Source organism: Papilio xuthus, unplaced genomic scaffold, assembly GCF_000836235.2.
Source record: "Papilio xuthus unplaced genomic scaffold, Pxut_1.1 DF826115.1, whole genome shotgun sequence".
Lineage (NCBI taxonomy): Eukaryota > Metazoa > Arthropoda > Insecta > Lepidoptera > Papilionidae > Papilio > Papilio xuthus.
The window spans coordinates 2,473,874-2,499,765 of NW_013532534.1; the positions used below are offsets into that span (position 1 = coordinate 2,473,874).

Sequence of the window (25,892 nt, forward strand, 5' to 3'; positions counted from 1 at the left end):
AAAAATTGTGTACTAAACTGTATATATATTTCATTTATGTCTCATAAAACTCTAATAATCTTAGTTTACAACTGTAATATTATTTCTATATTGCTATTTTACAATTTGGTAATATTAACTAAGCTATAAGTGGTTTAATTAAGTGGTAAAATAATCATCTAATAATGCATTTTTATTGCTATGAATAAATTTAGCTAAATTTAGCTAAAGCTGTAGATATTTGCTATTTACTTCCTCAGATACTTTTTGTAACGAAGCCACGAAATACACGTGTGTTTCTATTTTCGGTTTGGAATTTTTAGTACAGATTTATTAGCTACTCGGCGTTGAGTGAACGGGAAGGAAACTTGCACATCGGGAAAGATATTCGGAAGCGTGTATTATGTCCATTCTGGAGCACAGTCGCCCTACATTTCGAATATTTCTATTGTGAATAAAAGCTTGTGATCTGTAATGGAACGTTGGACTATATTTTATGCAGATATTTTTATCATGGAAAATACAAACTTATATAAAGGATATTTTTATAAAAGCGTGTAAAATATTAAGTGATTAATTTTTACTTTTTCTCAATATAACACAAATAATTTACTTTTACTCTCAAATACTCAAATTAAATGTGAGTTATAAGGAAATTTAATCTTTATTTTACGTTTTACTACATTGTGGTTAGGACGGAACAGTTGCCTCATATTAAAACCAAAAAATACGATGTAAACAAACTCCCTCGGATTGCCTTCAAAATAATCATAAAAGCGTGACGTTGTGTTTAGGGCAAAGGATAATCCAGGATTGTGTACACAACTACCCCGCTGTCACAAAGATGGACATAAATCTTTCAAGTTGACATCGATCGACAGCGTACTGCGTTCCGAAGCTATCAGCGGTGTGTATGTGTTTGTATCTATACACAGTATTCACGCACACACTAATAAAACCCACCAAACCTTTGCTTATCTTCTTATGGTAGTAAACAAACCACTTTCATTTGAATAATTCACTAGTAGAGGTGAGGCCGCGTGAATACAATGACGACACTGTAATAGTTTCCGTTTTGAATAAGAGATGGCCATTGTCTCCGACCAATATTGATTGGGTTCGCCTCTATGTGCTACTGATGCTAGCTTTTGTAATCGTCTTCCGTTGGAATATTGTTTAAGATTTTCGTGTCGAATATTCAACTAAGTCCCGCAATGGATAAATATGTATGATGTTGCAGGCCTCTCCGAACAAATCAATTTAAAAGTTATTTTTCCATTATTATTTATGTATTCAAACAACCTTTTTTTAAAGAAATAATCATAATTTATGTCATTTTATTCTCGGATAAGTCAGCTTTACAATTCAGCTTTTACATTATCGATAATTTACTGTTAAAAATGACCACTTTTGAAATAGGAGTACGTAAATAAATTACTTTTATTTATATGTCAAAAGGTCAATGAAATACAATAACATAGAATAAAGTAAGTAAATATAAACGACTCATTTGGTATGATTTAATATAATCTGCCATTTATAATCATGTTGTTGGGTAATCTAACTTCAAACTTTGAGGACCTTTTTTGATCATAAAGTATGAAAAATAGTCATCCAAACTCTTTTCTTATTGAACACGAGATGTTAATTCTTGTCCCTACGGATCTAAGATCATTGAACGCATTCTTAGAAAATAATGGAGTTCTAAATATAGCATGTAATATTTGTGTATGACAGGCGACGCATACTCAATGTGTGGCGGTGACACGTCAGTATATCTATCACAGGAATCAACGTCGCGCGGGATATTTCGGTGGCAACGGTGGATCATCACCGGACGCTTATCGGTACGGAGTATTTTAGCTTAACCCGTTTCAAAAATAAACAAACCGCCCTGCCGCCGTCCGAATAAATACAAACCTCGGTTTGACACCGCCTCCTATAAATAACTGTAATGAATAGGCGGCTGGCATGACCGCGGTAATATGTAATGTCGACATATCCTCCCTTGGATTTATTTTGTTCCTAATTTGAATATTTATGTATCAGAAGTCCATACGCAGTCTTACTCCGCGTCGTGTAAACAAACAGTACTAAAAGCTGTGTCGTAAAAAAAAGCGGTCACGAAACGATCCTATGAATTAATCTAATTCCGGGGTACTGGGTTACATGGGGAAGCACAATATGTCACGCAGGAAGTTAATATCGTATGTAAGTGACTATTTAATACACTATATTCTGTCTCTTTGATAAATGTAATGTTGGATCATAGTTTTTAATAAATAAGAGATATTTGTGTGTGTTACTCGTTCGTCTTCGTATCTACAGATCTTAATTAATGTGACAGGATGTTCACGTTGGTTAATAAGTCTGTGCAGAATCGTGTACCTGCAATTATCGCACAGAAAATACTCGGTAAAAGTATACAAAGCTAAATTATATAAATGAGAAAGGTAGAAACAATAACGATATCGTTACTTAAACTTCGAGCATCCACTAAAAGGGAACAAAGTAAGAAGTAAACTATTATGTTTCAATGCTTACCGATAAACATGTAGTCGACAAACATTTAAACTTTATATTTGATAACAATATTGGATTCGATATTGGTCGCGTGTTTTTTACCACAAAGTTTCATTTTCCGTGTGCGTCAGCCCAAGGGCGGGACCACACAGGATGGATCCATTTGTCTAAATTCCATACTCAAAAGATAACAAACGCGCTGCACGCTCTCCGCTGCACTTATCTAAACACTCGGCCCGTAGAGAACACAAACAAAGCTTCGCCCTAACTTACTTTTTTACCACGAAACGCCTTTTCTTTTTACCCTTTAGGAGTTCGCGGTACCGCGTGCCTCGCGTGTCGAGTGCCTTTGTTTCTGTCCGGAAATTCATGCATTTTGCCGCAATGTGCAGTTAAGGGAAGACACATAGGTACGATACCAGGGAATGTCTTTTTGTTGTTTTATTTACGAACATAGCAAGCACTGCGCACAGGTTAAAAATAAAATACTTATAAAGAGCAACAACACAACTGCGATTAACACATGTTTAATGACCAAGAAACAACTAACAAAATAATCAAACATACCGCATTATTTAAATTAATCTATATTTAACTTTAAGAAGCTCAAAATCTCTCTTAACTTACTTTGAATTCTTAACGCGAAACCGGAAACTTACATATACAGATTATACACTTAATAAAAACAACAATACAGACAAGTACCTAAGAAAACGTTGGAAACTATTCTAATAACAGTTTTGGTCTTGTCCAAGGTACACGTCATCGGGCGTGACTAACGAATGGCTCGCCCTACAGACCCTAAATTCCGAGTCGTAAGTATCAGTGACATCGACAGAGCCGGCACAGACGACGAACATTACCATAACTCCACCCGACCCATAAACGTAATTAGAGACACCAATAACATTCGAACGCTCTGAGATATAATAATCTGTTACATTTCTTAGGGTTGACGATTCGAAGTGAACCTTAAATATACCTAACGTATTACGATCTATCAAATCTTATAACGATACCTATCTTGAATTTTGATTAAGATATCGTCAGCATTCAAAATGTTTAACTAGTACTTCACCTATTCTTTGATTAATTAACGTTAAATCTTGAATTTCAAGAAGTTTTACATATTTCCGAAACATGTCTGGACTATCTTAGAAAATGTAAGTACCGATGTAAATCATTTTTTTTTCTATCGAAACCCGTTTACTTTCTTGTAATTATAATTGAATGTAATTGAGCAGTAGAGGGCGTTACAGTCGTTACCTTTGTAAATATTCAACGACTGATCTGAAAAACCCTTTTTCCACAAACGCAACTAGCCGAGCGACTTTAACCGTGACTAATATTTTATAAGCAATATAATAATAATATGTATCATAGTCTGATGTTAGAATAGGCTGAACGACTATTTTTTTAATGGGAAAAAAGTTTAACCTTTGCAATTTAATCACTGTGTAGAAGATGACCTTATTATTTTTCGAGAACCAGTCGAGCGTGCAATCTTTGCAACAAATATCTCTCGTTAGCTTAAAATTTAAATTAACAACCAATACTTTGGGCCGGTAACAATAAAATGGAATTTATTTAAACGCATAACAGGACACCAAACAATGTTTAAATATCACAACAATTTACTAACTAATTAACAGAGTCTTCTCATCAATGAAATAAATTATAGTGTAAACGATAATAACACAACTAAAACGTTTTTCTATTTTACTTGTGTGATATTTATAAAGATTTTTTTCTTAATACATAGAAAATAACTGTCGTGTCGGTAACTTTAAAATAAAAATAATTATTCGAAATTACTTCGATGCGAAGGCGAAGCATTTTCAATCGTGACTCCGATATGTAATGTAGATACATTACAAGAATCAATTAACATTTAATTGAAAACAAACCGACTATGATAACCGCACACCCGTTGTTATTATAACCATCAAAAATCAAAAGGGCGTTTTCATTTGTGAAATTATTTTAGGTAATAAATCTAGGGTTCATTAAATTGTTCTAATGCCGAAATCGAAACCGAGCATGCTTCGGTGATAAAATATAACAACTCTGTTACGCTTCGTAATAAATTTCATGAGCCATGCAAAAATGATATGAGACATTGTGAAGAGGGCTTGATACAGATAGGGGATTTATAATGTGGGATACGGGTAGTGTAGTGTGAACTACCCTGCTATCTATTGATTCTATGGTCATATAAAATTGTTGATCAAAATATTGCGTCTTTATGTAATACTTTGCCTACGTACATTTTTACAATTGCAAGTACTTTTGAACGGTAGTTAACTATTCAATATGTGATTATTCGGATTTTTTTAAAGCAATATTCGTAATTTAGTAAAGTAAGTTACTTTTAATTTATGCTTATTAATCTCTTTTATTATATTCAGACAATATTTATTTTTTAATTTTTTTTTCTTTTACTTTAATATTCTTTTGTTCTGAGTCCCTCACTTAGCTCCCACACCGTCAATACACGACACTGCAATTTTGTCGTAATGAGCCATCGTCAGTAGCGTACAATTTCTACATTCACTTTATTTTTACGAGTGTCTTCAACTCGATATGAGACTTCTTACTGCATTTTTATTGTAATACAAGCTTAGTTTTGAATGTCAACATCATTATATACGGACGATAAAGTTTTATTAGCTCCACTGTGACATCGAGTGGGGAATACGTCTGAATTATACGAACCTAAATTACGTACACTAAAATTTCGTACACTAAAATGAAGTCAGTCAGCACTGGGAATTCAAATGAGATAAAGCTGCGCTAATGTCTTATTGATCGCTGTGAAATGGATCTTATTTGTCATTCATTAAGCCCAAATCGAAGAGATGTTGGTAATGGGCCCATTTATATCTTTAGGTAAGACGGCGGGGGAAATAATGAAGTCCATTACGATTAATTCAAAAGATTTCTTATACATAGTATTGACTAAACGACGCTTGACCTCTATCCTACGTGATGGTTAGTGATAACGACCTTTACGAAGATATTGGAAGGGCAAAAAAGTGTGATAGAATGAAACCAATTGATATCACTTAGATACATTTTACCCGGAAGATATACAATCTGTGATGACTAAATTAAGGCCTTATTCACCGCAAAATAACACGTTTTTATCAAAAGCTAGAATTAGTTCATTTTGCATAGTTAGTGGGCTCATGTATGTGGTGCTGATGTTATAATATTTCGAATGAATCTGCGTTACCGACTCAATATTGTAAGCACGTGACATCTAATAACGAAATTTTTCCTTCCGCTATATTGGTAAAATGTAAACAAACCAAAATTGAAAATGTTTTCTCGACCCGTATCAGATATGTCTAAAAGCTAAAGCGATCCATTATCGTTCGATGCGTCGGTCCTGGTGGGAGGGATGGAATGTGATAAAATTTTTCAATCAGGCAACCGCCGAAAAATATTTACTGTGTAACCCGAGGCAGCAGTGGAGAGGACAATATTGTGGAGCGGTGCGCGATAGGAGAGCGCCCGCGGCGTCGGCTCCAGCACTCTTCCTACTCTTTGTGCCTCTGTCGAAATAATATTGAACCGGGGTGAAATATGACCGGCCAGGGGCGCCGCCGCTCCTGCCTGCGAAACGTTTTTCCGTATCGCTGAACAATACCGACCGTTTACTTTAAGACTTGCAATTCTCACTGCGACGAAACAGGTTAATGGATATCTATTGTTGGATCAAATCGTTTTGATAACTTTGCCCACAACCGTATTACTTGTTTTTTTTTCTCGAGAATTTACTTAACTTTTTTATAAAAGGAAAAAACTACAGACACTTAATGGCTACCTGGCATAATAACTAACAAGTGTCTTGTTGTTGTTGAGTCGACTAAGACGAGATTAAGTGTTACTTCAAAGATTAGGGGAACGTGTCTGCGACTTTTTTATTCCTTAAATCTTTTAAGTTAACACCAATTTAATTTCTGTAGGTACTTTTTGAGTTTATCCCAACACACATTTCATTTTGTAATAGTTGATAATATAGTATTTTTATTTTACTCACTACCATAGAGAAACATTCGATAAATAATTTTCAAGTAAACGTAACCGTCAGTTGTTGCAATTGGCCGGCGAACCCCTGCCACGCAGGCGCTATTGCTCTAATGGAAAATTTATCACTATCTGCGCGTGAGCACAATTATTTAGACGCGGATCCCCGCGGTCTAGGACGGCCGGTAATTGGCCGCTTATTCTGTATCGCGTCCATTCATTTGAAGCGATAAAGCTGCCGGAGGCAGAACACGTTGGTAGCCCGATGCCACCAGATATCATAGTGAGATAACAATATTTAGTGCGACGCTGTAAATATGAAATACCGCAACCATTGAATAATTTAAGGCTCGTTATTTAAAGTGATTTATAACGAGCGATCGATATCGGTTCGCGTTTTAAAATTATAATAGATGTAGATAACTGCAACGTAGTTGTTCGTAGTTGTAGTTCGTCGGTTAAGGTGAAAAGTTTTCATATGCAGTCCTAGCTTCTTTTTTTTATATTTGTTTGTGAACTCATACTGGAATAAAGGTTAAAAACTCAAATGGAAAAGCAAGCATTAGCAAGCTGAATATTTGTTACATATTGAAAATGAGAATGTCATGAAAGGTTCTCGAACATCAAAGCTTTGAATTTCTATAACACATCTTTAGCGACTACGTAATAAGCTTCTTAGATGATGTATTTCCGAGAAAATTATATTTGCTAAATTTAAGCGAACGGTCGCGCAGCAGGCACGAGCCACTCTCCCATTCATGAATCAACTTCAGCATTACCTAACGTGCCCCGAGCTAAAACAAACATCAGGCCCGTGAGAGTTATTAATAAGGAGGGAGTTCAACGTTTTCGAGAGTGCAACGTACAGAGAGCCCTTCGGCTTGACTCCGCTCAAATGCAAATTTATCAAGGAATATGTCACGCGTTTGTTGATATCCGCCTAATGGAAATAAACCATTGAACTATGCATACCTGAATACATTTCATACATACAAATAACAACACAAAAAAGCAACGTAAAACAATATACGCACGACCTAATAAGTAATATTTATATGTAACGTAATAAACCAGGAATTTCCCACGAGGAAAAACATGATAGAGAAAGTAATTCCCTTACAAATGTCACAACTCAATGTTTATACGCTTGTACGTTTTAGTTCGCTTCGTTACTAAAGTTATATTCTTTGTTGTTTTGTATTATAACTTTGTGTTTCATCGGATGGTTTATAAATGTTATCGATTCTTAAAAATTACTCAGCTATTAACTGGTAAAAAAAATGTTCCTGGAACAAGATTCCATTTAAAAGGTCATTATGACTAATGTATTTTGGTAATCAGTTGGGTGTGATCGTGGACGGCGCGGCTCCTCCCATCTTCATTTTTATCCCATTCTATTTTTAATCGTATAATAACATGCGGACTTTTATAAAATAAATGAAAATAAGTTACAGTAAAAGCTTTTATTATGTTCTTATTAGTTAAAAGAACTAAAAATTAAAAAAAAACTTCTTTTTAATATGATTACGATGTAAAAATACGTAATTGAAGTAATGTTTTATTTTCATACCGATATTTCAATTCAAAGTAAACTCAGAGATGAACCAGTAAACGAAAAATAAACAATATCCCGATCTGTTATTCAATTTTTTTCCATTGCAAATCTGGAGTTTTTCCCAAGCGTACGCTTCGACAGTATTTGATCAAAGAAACACTGGCTCATGGAAAAATATAACCGGACTGGTCGTGTATTTTCAATCCTTTTTTTCTGGAATCATCTCTCTGTATAAATTGGCCCAATGATATTTTTCAAAGTTAATTAAATATATAATAGAGTAAATTTTATTTTCAATATGACGCTTCTTTTAAAAACAATTAATGAAATATAGTAATTTTCAATAAATAAAGTAAAACCATATTATAGTCCTTAATAATTCGTTTAGGTTTGATCCTATTTTTTTTAATCTGTCGTTCGACGAACTTTGATACTTAAGAAGTTATAATCAAGGAATAGCGGATGCCGATCTCAATGTGCCTACTCTAGCAATCCTAGATTAGCATTTTAACGGGCCTCAACGATAATTTTATTCTGCCCCTGGTACAACACAAATGTCGGGGAAGGAAATTGGCAGAACCGGTCCGCTATTGTTATACATTACGTTTTAAATTGGGGGCTTTCTTAAATTTACACCCATGACTTGCAGCGCAGGGGTCGTTGGAACTGCCATCGATTGATTTATACGCCGTCGTATCCTCAGTTATTTGGTCGCACATGTCACTGTTAACGGAAAAGAATGCCATTATTTAAATGTATTTCTCGATACTCGTGCTAGCGCTGCCTCATTGTTGAATGCAATACATCTAAACGTAAAATATAACGCTTCTCTAATGTTTAATAGTAGTAGCAAATCTTGGTAACTTGGATGTTTAGAAACTTTATTTAACTTATATGAGTATTAATTTTAAATTATTGAATGAAAGGTTTTTTTTATAAGAAAAGGGGGCAAACGAGTAGCTTGAACTCCGAGGTTTTTCTCAACGGCCGGACATCTGCAACACCAGAATAATCGCAGATGCGTTGCTTTTAGCTGCAGTCACAAGAAAAATATATGGACTGTAATACAATTTATTGTCTGCACATCTTATGAACGAAACTCAATTTACTTGAAATACGACGAATTGCAAGCAATATTGTAATCGAATAAAATAGGGCGCGATATGCACCATTTCATTTTGCATACAACAATAATAACAGACGTAAATACAAAACTCTTTTTTGCAGCTGTCAGCTGTTACAATATTGTTTATATTCCAAAGAACATCAAATTACCATGTACTAAATTATCAAACTCCACAAGATCATTTTAATTGCCCTCAATTCCTTTATTCCCAATTACAATGCGGTATTTTAAAACGTGAACAATCGACAGTGTTCAAGGTTGTTCATTGTCTTCGTTCAATACGGGGCAATTAGTTGGAGGACTCAAAGCTCCACCATAATATTACAATGTATGATTCATTTTAATGTTGATAGCATCTTCAGAGCTCTCCCCTCGCACTAAATGTAGGGGGCGGACGTAACGTCGGCAGAGGTAAAAAAATAAATAGGTTGCACACGTGTGTAAACTTTTTCGATATCATTTAATTGAAACTCTGCAGTTGGAATTTCACACATTGTAATCGATTACTATCTTTATTTTAAACTTCACGGATATGTAAGAAAAAGCATAGACTAGTGATAATAAAGTTGATGTAGCTCAAAATTTGTATATTAAATAATTTGTTACGTTTCACGTGACTGTGCAATAATTTAATTCTTTAATAAAAAAAAAATTTTCAAATTTCTTGCTAAAAATATTACCGTACAATTTTATCCTCATCACGAAATTAACTTAATTTGAATTATTCCGACGTAATCGCTCTTTAGGTAATCGTCTTTCTTATTGGCTCGTGAACGAGAATTCTAAAGGTATAAGAATTATTCAACGTGTCCTTGTACTTTTGAAGTCTCCTTAAATTCTCCGCTGTGGACTATAAGTGCGAACTCTGGATGTTTTATTAATTACGCATTTCATTCAATATTTTAACATGTTTTTCTCAATTAAAGTAAAATTGTCATCTTTTTTATCCAAATATAAAGTTAAGGAAAAGAGGACATATTCAAGTTTTTTTAGATATCGTAAATAAAAGTCGGTATTGTTAGACCGGAATAATCGGAAGCTATTTTTACAATTAAAACAAAAATACAAAACTCTTTTGAATAAAGACTTGCAGGTAATAAATATAAAATCTTTTTGAAGGGACTTCAAAATGCTAGGCATTTAAAATAAAGCTAGCGGCTTATATCGATTCGTTCCTGTACCTAGGGTTCACGGCAATGCATACGGGAGGGCCGTATCAGGGGATGCGGCATCCCTTACATAATATATCTATAAAACGAACAGCAAGAATGCTGCCAAGTCTTTTGCCTAATTTAATGGTAATAAATATATTTTTTAAACCGTATTCATATCTTTTTTCACATTTTACTATTTGTCATTCGAAAAGATATGACGATAGTATCCCCATAAATAAATGTAACAGAACTTCATCACTAATTAATATAACTAAATAAATATCGTTTGAAAGTGCAAATTAAAATAATTAATTTTGTACAAAACAAAGTTAACAGCTTTTATAAAAGTTTAATCACAAATATTAAGCGAAATCTATTACGGCTATGATTGATATTTTAATCTCAAACAACTTCATAAACACTCAATTCTCAAGTTCGTTGCATCATTGAAATTCCATTTTATAGAGTTTAATTTTCTCCGAGGTCAATGCCGTCCACGATGTTTGACATCAATTAAACTTTGAACGTTTAACATAAAAATAATTATGTAATTTATTAACAACGACGAAGCTGTATGGAAATAATTTCAACACTTTCCAACGTATTTGTAAATTCGTAGAAACATAAACGGATAAAATATATGTTTATTTCTAAGAACTGCACACCTTTTGATCCATTGGCGACGTCGATTTAGTTCTAAAAGCTTTACTAGTCTCTGCAAACCTATATTTAAGGACGGAAAGCAATAAAAGTACACAGAGCCTCCCATTCCAGCACGACCGTGCGAGATAAATGGACGGTAACACCGCTCAAGGAGACGCGTTCTCACGGCCCGTGCCCGTGCGGTGCGATGCCGCATACTTTTTGTTTACCAGTTAGAGGTCGGTGCATCCCGTTCCGATGCCTGATGCTAGATGTGACCGTTGCACGCGCGATTACCATCACAAAAACTATACGATCGAGTGAACTCGCACACGAACGAGTTCTATCGCTACCTGCTCAAGTTTGCTCCTTTTTTATTTACAAGCCATTTCACTATTTATGATATTACATTAATGTTGTTATCAAATGAGAGTTTGATAAAAATAGTTTGTTTAAAATAGTATGGAAGGATCATATGACGAGTATGCTCCGGTTAGTGTAAACTGGTCGAGAGCTTTTGCGTTAATTAGACATGGCTCTCGGCGCAGAACACCTCATTATTTACCGCTTCATTAAGAGCACACTCGCGACCGACGCCTGTCAAAATTTGAACGGACGCCCGTTGGAAACCTCTTGAAATATAGTTAAATTGTTCTGCAATAGTCACAGTCGGCGCCGCTAATTGTCTTCGAAGTTTCTCTCATTCAATAACACTCCTACATTGATGAGTAACTCATAAATAGAACAATACCGTTGTACAAGTATATCTATTACGAAGTAAGTTATAACTTAATCCTGCTTAAGCGAATACGCAACATAATTTCCTTGTACCAAAAAACAAAACCGTTCACTTTGATAATTTCGGTAACGCGCGGAAATGATGTCCGGCTAGTAATGACGCCCACGCGAAGTAATAAACAATAAAAAAAACAAAATGAGGATGGATATAACGAAATCAATTTCATGTACAGTTACAAATGATTCGTATAATAAACTGTTAATCGACATTCTCCGATTACAAAACTCGGATTCAACTAACTGCAACAATATTGTATTAATCAAATCCCACGCAAATAAAATCAACAAAATTGAATAATATTTAAGAGAAAAGATACTCATGATTTGAATTGATAAAATAGATACGATGACTTTGTTGTGTATTATTTATAATAGCTTTTATTAAACATTTCTACAAAATACCATATTTTGTAACTTAACATATACTACATTTACTTTTGTATAACATTTTTATAGCGAGTAAAATGTTCAAAGTTCTTTACAATGACCGCAACTATGATTTCTTTTCACGATTTCTTTCTTTCTTCTCGTTCCTCGGGCGTCTTTCAAAGAAAATTATAGTGTAGTGGGTCCTCGAAACAAACCCTTTGCGAGTCACGCTCCGGCCTCGCTAAGTTCTGGCCGATTATTTCTACTTTCTTATTACTGCCAAGGCAGGGGTCATTACGTTAGCGTCAGTTGGTGAACGCTTCGGACAACCGATACACCATATGTTGACTGCCTTTAAAAGTTTAAATTTAGCCATGACAGCGAACTTCGGCTAATTGATTAATGATCTCCCGGGGCGGACGTGTTTGAACGGCTCCATCTTTTTTTATAGAATCCGAATTCCTAATAATGATACGTTTTGATTGTCTAAAAAGATCCGTAATAATACAAACGCCATATGGTTGAAGACACAGATTCGCTATGCAACAGTTGTTCGTAATCTAACCATTTTTTATGTAACCGCGACAGGTTGTGGAGTGAGGATAGGAAAGGAAATTCCAGATTTTTATTCCGATGCTTGTATGGAACTCTAAAAACGTTACAGCTATGCGCCGCGAGTGTGGGAATAGAATTGATTTGTTGATAATGATATGTGTTAAAGAATGCTTTGAAGAATGATTGAAAGACTTAAAATTAATTGTTACGTTTCATGTATTATGTAATAAATTATATTATGTACAACTTTACAATAAGCTACAAGGTTTTTTTTCAAGAAACAAATTATATTTAATCCGACGTTCTTACGGTGAAGGAAAACATCGTGATGCAACCTGCACATATCTGAGAAGAAATTCAAAGATATGTGTAAAGTCAACCAACCCGCACTGGGCCAGCGTGGTTTACTATGGCCTAATCACTCTTAACTTAGGGTAGGCTCCGAGCCCCTTGGTGGGGACGTATAGTGAGCTGATGATGATGATGAACAAATTATATTAAGATGGAAGAAACTAGCAGTCGCCATCGATCTCACCAGCCTAGAGTAAAAAAGTAATCTACAATATGCGCGCTTCCATCGGCTACCTTTTCGACCAAAATCAGTCCAGTCGAGATCGTCGGAGATTACCCTGAACAATTTGCGGACAGACAGACAAAACAAATTAAAAATTGGTTTTTCGTTACCAACGCAAATAAATGATTATACGAAATATGCCATTTTTTCAATGGAATATACACGGATATATATATATATATATATACGGAAATTCCCTTCCCTTTATTAGTAATATGTATAAAAGATATATAGATGCAGATATTTTATAAATCTTTTAAACTATAAGTAAATTACGTAAGCCTATAAGTAAAAATATATTCAAACAGAAACATACTTTATGTTGAAAGAAAAAGAAATGAAAACATGATACACTTTATTCGCAGCTTGAATTTCCAGAGCCGTGGACTGAATGAAACACCTAACGAAGCCTGGGATATTTTATACGTCATAGTGAACGTACCTTACTGTGGATTCATGACAGCTCTAATTAAGTATGCGGTAATAATTTATTACTGGCTGTATGTGAACTCATTCGTTTTTAAAACGGCATATTATAAGAGAAGTGACGTAATTAAACTCAAGTTGCGGAAGGACATATTTAAAGTAAAAAAAATATATTATGGTATAAAACGGCAAGATTTCTTACTCTTAAGTTTTAATGATTGCTTATGATGTTTATAAATGTCTTAATTCCATTAAAATTTTACTAATGTTAATTCAACAGTTATAAAAGTTTTATTAACTTTTTCTACATCCATAACGATAAATGTATAAGAAAATGTTACACGAATTATAAAATTGTAAAATAAAATAGGACCAAATCTTGCATTCATGGTTACAACTTTACTGTGTCGATATGAAGTGCCTTAACAATTGTTCAGACTGAATTATGAGTAAATAACTAATTCTATCACGTTTGTTGCAGACTGGCAAACGCGGGTATGGGTGGCGGCATGAGCGGTACGCTCGGCAGTGGGCACTGCCAGCTCGCCAACCAACCGCTGGTGATGCCCGTGTTCCCGCTGCGGGCGACACAGCCCAGCCCAGTGCCCGTTTACTCCCCCTCTCGTTTCCACATCGACAAGCGTTGCCAGCATCGCTGCACATGGAAGTGTCTCGCCATCGCTATGATCTGCCTCTGTGTCATCTTAGCGGCGATGCTCGCTTATTTTATAGGTAAGTAATATAAAGGTTAATTTCCACTGCCAAAACACTATGAAAACAAAATTCTTGTCACTCTGTATAGAAACTGATTATTTCTTGTGATTTATTTTATAATTATAAAAATCATTAGTCGAAACTTTGGTAGTGAAACCCCTACCAATAATTATTGTTCCATCAATCAGTAATATATTTAAATTAACAAAAGTTAATACTTTCGAGAAATATATCGTTCGTTTCAACGTAACAATTGGATTGAAATTGAATCTTAGCTGTCTAATGTTATTTTGGCATACTCAGATATTCATTTTATTCAATGTGATTTATAAATTTGTTAATTAATATTTAGTTTATGAAATATTTTTGTCTGCAAAATTTAAGAGAAATAACTAAAAATATACTTATTCTATAAAGTATGTTATGTTTTGAGAATAAACTTTTTCGTTTAATTTAATAGTTAACAGTTTAAGAATAAGAATACAGTTATATGTAGTAATAAAGTAGAATTGAAAATATTTATAACAATTTTAAAAAGAGTGCATAAGTTTAAATGATAATTATATTAAAATTACGGATTACTTAGAAAGTTTCACAATATTTCCATACATTTATTGCAATTTCTGTTCATGTACTTGAAGTTCATTTGTGTATAAATTTAAAACCCAAACTCCATCCAACTATCCAACTATTTGAACCCCAACTGTTAAGTACAAGTTACCCAATAGTATTGTAATTAAGAACCCTCAACGAGTAAGTTAATCCATGTTCTAATACAAAGGCACAAGAAGAAGAATAATTTATCTAAGTTCATAAAAAACCAGCGGGACGTCCAAATGTATATCGTTAAGGTGTTCCTTTAATAACTCACATCCAATACCGATCAAATTATACGCGTTATAAATCTCTTTTTATTCGTTAGCTTTACTGAGTGGATTCCGTTTGGACTGTCATTCTTAATTCCTTTTAGACAATGTCATTATTATTAGAAGCGACGGGTACAATTTTTTTTTACGACTTAAATAAAATTGATTGAGGCTCAGTTTGTATTTCGAATTTCTTTAATATAGCAACACTATGATAAATCGAACATCTTTAAAAATCTCGATTAAGCGCTATATTTTTTTTATCATTTTTGACATTTAGATTTTTGTACTATTCCAGTTAAGCTCTATGCTTGTGCTAGGACATGGTTTACGACAATAGTCGAAAGACATTCGAACCCCAGACCACCTGGGCGAAAATACATATTCTTAACCATTAGGCCATTGGAGCTTCATAAATGAGATATTGTTTTTAGTTTGTATTTAGTTTACTTATTTGATAATAAAATAAGATTGCATACAACATACTGTATATGTTATAAGCAATAAAGAAAATCCCTTCAAAAGATAGATGAAAGCAATTTAAGATTTACATATAATAATAATATGCGCGAACTTTAGATTTATAGCTAAAATATTCGAACATTTTATTCAAAGCTTAATCCACTACAGTCACATATTTCATTGTACCCACACAACAGATGTAAATTAGTGGATTAAACATCGATGTTGCAATGAAAATGGACGTGTGGCATTTGTTTCTCGACTTTCTTTGTTTAGGTAACCGGCATACAAAAAAACTATTCAAATATTTAAACAAAAATAATATAAACGACGAACGACTCTCGCTTGTGTGTTAGCGGGGTAATAAATAATCTTACACTTCCACGTCGCATATCATTTTACTAGGGATATATCAGGCCCGGCCTATCCGCGAAACGACCAATCATAATTTACGTATACCATACCTAAAGCTCCATAAATCGCGAAAGTAATCCTATCTCGATTTAACCCAGAATAACTTTTTATTTGCGACCCGATAAAATATCTTGTACGCAGCCACCGCTTTCATAACCGAGATGACTTTTTTATTTGATAAATAAATAACACGTATATCTTTACATGTATTTTATATTTAAAATGTATTATTTCTTACAATTGCATATATTAAATTACTATTTTTAGACATTATTAGTTAGAATCATTTGGCGCGAATTGCGCGCTTTCATTACAAAGTCCAGTGTCAGAATGATTAGTGAGGGGACATAAACGTCGACATTTTAGTAAGGCAAGTGTTGTTCCAGTACACCGGCACAGTGTCGGATTTTCTTCCTAACTCTATGAACTGAATAAATTATAAATAACGTGAAGCTTGGTAAAAACGCAATTTTGTATTTATTTTGTCTGAATTTATACGTTTTAATACCTTTTATATTTGTAACTTAGCATCTCTTTTACGATAAGGTTAAAGACTTTTCTGTTTTTAATTATACAAATAGGTAATCAAATAGTTTTATTTTTATGAAGAGAAGTGGCCGCGTTTATTTATCAGCTAAGTTTATTCGATGGGCCTGATTTATTCATAAAACTATTTCTGTAGCTAATTCAGTTGACCGCATGCGAGTGTTAGTAGCGATAAAACTTCAGACCGCAGACACGTTTAAGAGGTCGCAAAAATAGCATCAAAGTCGATTCCGTCCGCAACCGTAGTGATAACTACAACTGCCCTACATACGAACACTGGCTACGCCACAGAAGCTGTTTACTATTCGAACTTGAATGAAGAAACTCTATAATAGATATCCTTTAGGATGTTTTACTGTTATTTATATGCGTTTCACTTTAAACAAAACACACTTTATATAAAAATGTCTTTTAATTCTTAATTTGAATGTTGTACTCATTTGTTTTCAGCCAGTCATGTTACTATCCTAAATTAAAAAAGTATTAATTTAAAAATTAAATATTCAGTCTTAATTTTATCGTGACGGACGGGGATTTAAAATTTCTATTTGTAATACGTGTAACTCTTTTGTATGCTCATTTTTCAATTACGTCTAGAACTCTAACCTAATTTGAAATTCAAAATCAATTTCACGTGTCAGCAATTTTTATTCTGCATTTAAAAATAGAACGAGGTATAATGCATATGGTACGAGTACGAGCCGGCGAAGCCATTTTATCACGACGTCACGCAAAGCCCCTATTACGTAACTGCGGAACCTTCGAAGAAACAATGCGCTGTGCTGCGAGTTACGACCCCGCTCTATACTAGAGAGATATTTTAATTCCATTTCTAGCAGAAAGGAAACGAATTGTAACGTTTAGAACTTTTTCTTTTTCTTTGTGCTTTATAAAAGAGATGGTCAAGTAGCCTTTGTGGACCATAGCATTTATGTATGCTTTGAAAATAGTAATTGGCCTCGTATCTTCATTTGTTCACATTTTGAAGAATAGAAATTGTCACTTTTAAACATGCAATAGTTCATGTCAGATAGTCATTTTGAAAATACAATTTAATATTCCATTGATACAGAGAATTCAAATAGTTTGTTTGCCCGTCCAAAACTGTTCGTTGATTCCATGAGCTTATTCAGCATCATTTTAATAATATTTGCACTAGTCCTGACCTGCAGAAGCCATGCCAGACAAATAGCTATCTTACGAAAATTGTTTCCATTCGCTTACAGCTTATATATAAAATTCTCGTGTCACAATTTTCGTTCCCTTACTCCTCTGAAACGGCTTGACCGATTCTCATGAAATTTTGTCAGCATATTGAGTAGGTCTAGAAACGGCCAACATCTATTTTTAATCCCACGTGGACGAAGTCGCAGGCGACAGCTAGTCTATATATACATATAAAAGAAAGTCGTCTTAGTTACACTATTTATAAGTCAAGAACGGCTTTACCGATATGGCTGAAAATTGGTGAGAAGGTAGCTTAGGGCCAGGAGACGGACATAGGATACTATTTATTAATTTTTTTTCGAATTTATGCCTTGAAGAGTTGCTTTTTATTTAACTTACTGATATTATAAATGCGAATGTTTAGATGGATGTGATGTGGATGGATGGATGGGTGGGCTACAATAATTCAGTTTTTTTATATATCCACGAGGACGGAGTCGCGGGCGACAGCTAGTATTAAAAAAGAATAAAATAGTTATTAAAGCAGACAAAAGCTTTCAATACATTTTCATATAAAACATGTATAAATTAATTTATTCATTGGCACTTGCACATTGGGTTCAATCAAGGGTCTGAATAGGATCGGTCCCAGACCCTCGGAGTTTTGTGTGCCAGCAGCAATGCAAAGCAAATACTCAAAACTGAAAATGGATGTTATTTGTTTTGGAAACTGTTCGGACGTTCGAAAGTTAACGGAATCCATTGGATATGCTAATTGTATCAATTTTGTGCTGCAACCCGCATGCTAAGGCGGGAAATTGCACTTTAAGTTCTTATTTGCTCAGGAACAGATAAAAGCAAATTTACTCTCGCCATTAGAGTAGCGTGTTTTGAAATTCTAGTTTATCTTCTCTTAATTGTTAATTAAATTTTATTTAAATATGAATTTGCGAACTGAGTGTTACTTTCCTCTCTGTACACTTTTTGCCTTTATTTCATTCATTAACACTTTCAAATTTTATTTAACAGACTGCTTCAAAATATTCTGGTTATTTTTTATAATAATTTTAAAAATTACAAACATTTTGTTTATTGCTATTAATCAGACATAATTTATCATTATTTAAATGAAATATGGAATTAACGACATTAAGAAAATAAAAATTTGATATTAAATTATATTCTGTTTGTTATTGTATTGTGTTTACATTGTATATTACGTATTAATTAATAAAATTATATGACATACGGTGAAGGAAAATATCGTGATGCAACTTGCACATATCTGCGAAAAAAATTAAAATTATGTGTGAAATCAACCAACCCCCAATGAGCCAGCGTGGTTGACTATAGCCTAGTGTGGTGGACGTATAGTGGGCTGATGATATTATATACAATTAAAGCAACAAACATAACAATAATACTTGATTCTACACATTCGCAAAGTACGTACACACCGCACTAAAACGTTTGCATTAACATAACATTAATTTTATATGCATACCAACGTATTCAAATAGTAAAAAATATGTTATGTTAGCGAGAACATAGCATGTTTGCAACTACAGTTTCAATTTAACTTAACCCGCAGCGCAGTTAAACTGTTCCAACAAACACCAAATAACGCGCCGCCGGCACGCCACGGGAACAACTTCCTCACTTTCGGCAACTCATCGTCGGAAAGAAAGGCTTTTAACACACAAACTTACAAAATAACAGTTGCATATGTTGTTTGAACATTATTAATATTGTTTACTTTGTAATGTATGTATGAACTAGTTGGAACCTCTAAATCAAATGATACGTTGTTAACTCGGAACTTTTACTTAGGGTTTAGAATGTTTTTTGTTTACATTGGTTTTCTCTGTTTTTTTTTTATCAAAGAAAATGTGAGCAATGAATTTGTGTCCCGGCCCGATAGTAGAACCTTGTCTGTGTATATTAGGGACCGCTGCCGATGTTCGGTTCTGTTTTTTGTTTTTTATAAATTAATGTGTAGATATAAAACTATATGTAAATAATATTATCAAGTGTTACGCCTTTGTCATTTTTTCTTATTATGCAAATATAAGTTGTTAACGAAACTTGGGGGAATGCACTTAATTATAAATATCTGATAAAATGTTTGGCAGGTGCAGTGCCACTGGCAGCAAGCCAATTTATTTTACGACTTCATTTATTTCGATTTCTTATTTGCAGTCCACAATTATCATGTTTCTGTTAATTGAAATTATAATATTCAGGAACAAATTGAATTATGTTTTATCAAGTAACATGTTTTTAATATTTACATACGAGTATGTGATTATCAAAAACTTTCTATAATAGTTGGTTTTATGAAAGATTTGTATGGATAAGATTTTTTAATTCGAAATAAATTATCAATTACACCTCAAATGGCACCAAAAACTGAAATGAACTTAATAAAACTACGCAATCTCACATTTATCTGAGACTAAATGATCTTTATCTTATCTTTTCTAATAAATCTCTCTCGTAATCAATTACCTCGCGTATCGCACTAACACAATTTATACGTTGAGTTTTAAGTATGAGCAACTTTAATATATCTCTTCAAAGTATTATCCAATTAAGAACGAAGCTAAACTTGGTCGGAGAGAAAGTCCGACTCTGGAATGGAACATAAAATGGAACATTACATTTTCTTCGTTTCTTTAAAGTAATGTAATGAACCGGACTGGAATATAAGGTGTCTTAAGTCAATGGTTCTTATCGTATCGGATCTCACTTCGTTTAGATTCCCATTAAATTATGGGAAGACGAGATAAGGTATGCACGTTGTAAACTTTGAACCGGCGGCGATGATACCACTTCAAAAAGGAATTCGTTTTTTTTTTAATTAAATGAATTATGCCTTTATGTCACTTCATTTAGATTTTACAGATATTAGAAAGTAGATCGATTTAAAAATACTTAAAAGTAAATTACATTTAAGTATATAAATTGTGTAATGTGTACCATTTCTGTTTTAGGTTCGTCTATATTGTTTTTTTATCGCGTTATAAAATAAAACAACAAGTGTGGATTATTTTATACGAATGATATTTTTGTAAACAATTAACACCAAAAAATAATTATCTTGATATATTCTATGTTTAAAAAAGAAATCAAATTTTACAAAAAAAAATGTAGAGTTAAAAAAACAAGTAATCTTTAAATCTATTCTCATCCTTATTATTCTTATCTGATTTTATAGTCACGAATAACTTTATGGCTGTGAACAAATTAAATTCATACAGAATACCTAAAACTTCCTTATGAATCATAAATATGGGTTTATTAACCTTGAAAATGTACTGTTTGAATATCGAATTATATCGTAGTGTTGAAATAGAGCACCGAAACACAGAGCAAATATTACACGGCTCCAGGCGTTCCGGATACATTGGTATAGTGTTCCTGCAGTTTATAATCCAACATAAATCTACTATGTTTCACTAGTTCTAGTGGTGTAATGAAAAAAATGCGCACCATCTGTTGCACCCTTCATTGCATACATGGTGTTCAATAAATGGGGAACATTGTCGCGTTAAATTTTTTAATGTAATTGAAATTTAGAGGGCAACAAATGTTTTATTAAAGCTCTCTCTTGTGTTTATGTTGTATTGTTCGCTTACTATTAAATTCAACATTCGTATAGAGACGAAGAAAAATCGTTTGTTAATGCGCAAAGTGCATTAGACATGAAACATTAATCTCGGACGCGCAATGCAACTGATTCATTGGGGCTGCCTTCTTCTTACTTTGTTTTAACTTTTTATTCGCTTAGCAATTAGAACGTGGGATTGATTATCCTAATTCATGTTTTTTTTGTATTTTACATTGTTCTTCTATTGTTTTATTATGTTATTTAGTGAGTAATACTTCGAACAAAATTGCTGTAAAATCCCCATGCGCGTTTAATATTTGTTTGTTACTTTATAACAGCATAAATATTGCTTTTATTATGGAGTAAAATCTTTAAATCTAATTTTCGCTCACAACTAACATAGACGAAAGTGTCCACGCTTCTTATAAAATAGGGCAAGGCGACCTCGACCCTCCGGCGGATTTCGATCATAGAAAAGGATGAACTTATAATGTTCGCTGTGTAGTGAAGGAGACAGACGATCCACACGAGCGGCAAAAGATTTATCATGTGACTAATACCGAACGCATCGACGGGGCGAGCCGCTCTATCCCTCGGGACTCCATCAAACGAGTTTCGTTCCCCCATGGCACGATGCAATCTATGCTGAATCGTATTACAATAAATTGTATTAACTCGAAAAATAGTACAGATAGCAAACATCGTCCATCTGCACACAATCGTCCCGTGCATCGAGAGCCGAGAGCCCTCGCTTCCTCCTCGAGACCATTCTATACAGAAAATTTATAGGTTTTACGAGGGATCATCGGCAAAAGTCGCGCAACCACATTGCAATATTTCATTTCTGCGAGCGGAAATTACGACATTTCAGGCCGTTTTGATGTAACATAACATACTTTATGAGGCATTCTACGATTATTAGCTTTCTTATGTATTTTATTAAATAAATATCTTCAGTTTGTATTTTGGCACTAAAAATTAAAAATGAGTCCTTTATTTTATAAAAAGTCATTAGTTAGTATTGTTTTGAATTATAATAAGTTCCATGTTACTAAAAGCACACTTAATCAGTTGTTTTTACTAATATTTTATATCCCCAAGAGTTGCGTATTTCGCATGTCCTTGGCATAGTTCTAAAAATACGGCCATGGCATATTTTTTCGATCTTTGCGCAAATAGAACGACCCAGGGGCAAATTTCTTTAACGCTCTTTGTACATTTATGAGTACCTGATGCGTTTTATACAAACTTATTTATAAACACTGCTGTTCGTTTACTAATTTATTTTGTTTTATCATTGATCTTTTAAATAAAGATACTGCAAAGTTCTAATACTTATTGAATTTAAGTCCTTTTATCAAGCAGAAGTAAGTTAAAATGTAAAAAACTTAAAGTTTGTATTCAGTAGCCTGCGATAAACAGTCTAATAAAAATTCAATCTGTATCGACTAAAGCGAATCACGTGAGTAATCTCTTCACAGCGAAGTTGGATTTAAAAATTACTCCCGCTTTAATGCACACGTTCGCTTTGAATATAAACGAGGTATTTACAATATCGAGCTCAAAGTCAATAACAGTTATTGCCGCTAACTGACGCTGACGCCCTATAACTTGCGTATCTAAATTGTCCGAGTGAAGGCAAACGGCCAAATGGCGTCAACGCATAGTGATCCTTATCTGAAAGTATATCTCGGGGATGCCGAGGGTCGAGATGATAACTTAATTGCTTAACACCGCCCGGGGTTATCCGCTAACTTATGAGCATGTGAAAATTACTGCCACGTTTGGTTAGTTATGCCTACTTGATACAGTTATGGTTACAAAAGACGATTAATTTGACTTATAAGCTACACAAATTCATGCAATTGATCATTGATTAATTTTTATTTTAATATTTTATAGGTCTTAAACAAATATACTTAAGTACTACTTTTTTACAATGTTAGTAGGATAGGTAACGTACAAATACGTCCATTAAAAAGCTTGTAATCATAAACATTGATTTATGGTTCTAATTTCGCGCAATATGTCTAAGCACGGGCAAACCGCCCCGCACCCCCAACCCGCTCTCCGTCATACAAAGTAAACATCCCATCTACAAGCCCACCGCCGCCGCCGCTCGTAGCCTTCTTACCAAACTAATAAATGTACACAATAAATTCTCTTTGCATTACAATACCTGAACCATTCGAATGCCCCTTTTCTAACTTTCTGTTTGCAAATTTTGTTTTTAAAACGTTCAGCAAGGAGGGCGAAACTCAGTTAAAAAAAAACATCCGTGGAAGCGAAAAAGGAAAATCCATTTGGAAGTTTCCAGGTTATTTTCAAAGGTGTTTCACGCATCGCTTACCCTTGTTATTGGAGCCCCGTGCTCCTTCGTTAGAACCGTGAAAAAATATCCAATTAGTCGAAGTGCCACGAAATTCGAATCGATTCGATCTCTGGCAACTGTCATATAATGAGAAGACAACGACATTCCCGGCTGCTACAAATAGTTGGGTGTAAGTGAGACTCTAACGGCCAGCTATCTACGTGCTCGGTGTCCGCAGGGTCCAGCCCCCGGCCCGTGGCAGCGGTGCCGATTGATTCGTCACACCGCCACGATACGCGTCTTGCTCGCGCTGCGCCTAATTAAAAACCGACGGGACGTCACGCCATCTTTCCTATTCATGTTCGATACTGTCACATTCCTATGTGACATTTTTCATTATGAACCTACCATAAAATTACTAGAACATTATATATAGATGTATAATACGATTACTACGAACCCTATAGTTAACTTTTTGCCAGTATTCTCTCAATACGGACAGACACGCATTTTTCTTTTGTTGCAGCATTATCGTCAATTAAAAGTAATATAGACAATTCTAACTGTATCCTGGTACAAGACGTAAAAGCAGTAACTCACGCACAAGGAATTAGAGATTCATTATCTACATCGTCACCATCGGACGGTAATACTTTGAACATATTTCTGTTCTGTCCTTATAATTATTAGTAAGAAATGAGTAACTAAAATATTGTTTTTAGAATCAATATCAACTTCCTCGCTTGGTGGATGGTCGACTACAGCAGAGGCATCAATAGAGTCTGCGATAATTCCTCAGCAGGCGCAACAGGCTGCTCCTCCACCTTGGTCGCCAGCTTTGGAAGTTAGAGAATTCGATGAATTACATAGCGCTACAATACCCGCCTACCAGTTTTGGAGTTCTGAATTCCGTAACAAACAGCCAGCCTACGTCAGTCTCAACTTCACCGTACCCTGGGGAGCCAATTTCGCAGTTTATGGTAGAAGAAACGTTGCCCCCAGCGTAACTCAATACGATTTCGTTGAATTCATACGTGGAGGCAGAGTCGACCACAGGCTGCGTAAAAGGAGTACACACCGAATTAACACTTTCGATCATAGCCTCGACAACTGGGACGCTTTACTGGGCACCATAAGCCCGTTTCACAGGTGGAACCATACGATAAGCAAAAGATCAACCGACATGAGGGTTAACGTCAGTATACTACAGTATCTGGACACCGGAAGATGGTTTATTTCAATATACAACGATGAACTCCAATCTCACAGCGTTGAAATGATAATATCGGAGGCTGAAGGAGTCACTAATTCTTGTCCAGATGATTGTTCCGGTCATGGGTCATGCTATCTTGGTAAATGTGATTGCATGGATGGATTTGAAGGTCACGACTGCTCTAAAAGTATGTACTGTATTATAATAATTGTAACTTACACTATCTTCAAATGCATATTTCCCATCTAAATGAAAATTCGTTTTTAGGCGTATGTCCCGTACTATGTTCTGGTCACGGAGCTTATGCGGGAGGAATATGTCACTGCTCTGAGGGCTGGAAAGGAGCCGAATGCGACGTGCCTGCGCACGATTGCGAGCCCGCGGATTGTTCCGGTCGTGGACAATGCATCGCTGGTCATTGCCATTGTAAACCGGGGTGGAAGGGTCCAAAGTGCGATGAAGGTGCTTTTTTACATAACTTAATTTTTTTTTATTAACTTAAAATTGAAAATAATTATTTGACATAAATAGCTAAATGACTTCATGATGAGATTCAAAATTATTAATATTTTAGAGGATTGTTTGGACCCGAGTTGTGGTGGGCACGGGTCATGCGTGCGTGGGCGCTGCGTGTGCCGCGCTGGCTGGCGCGGTGCCGCGTGCAGCGAGCGCGACGCGCGCGTTCAACGCTGCCTACCCGCGTGCTCGCAGCGTGGCGTATATGATCTAGACGCCGGCAGATGCGTCTGTGACCCTTTGTACACTGGCGATGATTGCTCTCAAGGTAAATTCATCTATGTCAGAGTAAGATGATGTCGGTTATTTTTCACATTTATAACCAAATATCACATGATAT

At 34.7% G+C, this 25,892-nt stretch overlaps 1 protein-coding gene across 5 annotated transcripts in view; it reads left to right on the top strand.

Annotated features, from left to right (window-relative positions):
- Positions 1-25,892, top strand: part of Ten-a (Teneurin-a transmembrane protein) — a 53,845-nt gene that overhangs the window by 12,401 nt on the left and 15,552 nt on the right. For 4 of the 5 annotated variants that reach the window (XM_013319772.1, XM_013319774.1, XM_013319771.1 and 1 more), the window contains 6 exons: positions 3,258-3,317; positions 14,215-14,465; positions 24,350-24,469; positions 24,546-25,223; positions 25,304-25,498; positions 25,611-25,820. In XM_013319772.1, the coding sequence (XP_013175226.1) occupies positions 3,258-3,317; positions 14,215-14,465; positions 24,350-24,469; positions 24,546-25,223; positions 25,304-25,498; positions 25,611-25,820 (1,514 nt within the window). The remainder of the gene's footprint in view (positions 1-3,257; positions 3,318-14,214; positions 14,466-24,349; positions 24,470-24,545; positions 25,224-25,303; positions 25,499-25,610; positions 25,821-25,892) is intronic. The other variant, XM_013319776.1, reaches the window with a different exon arrangement.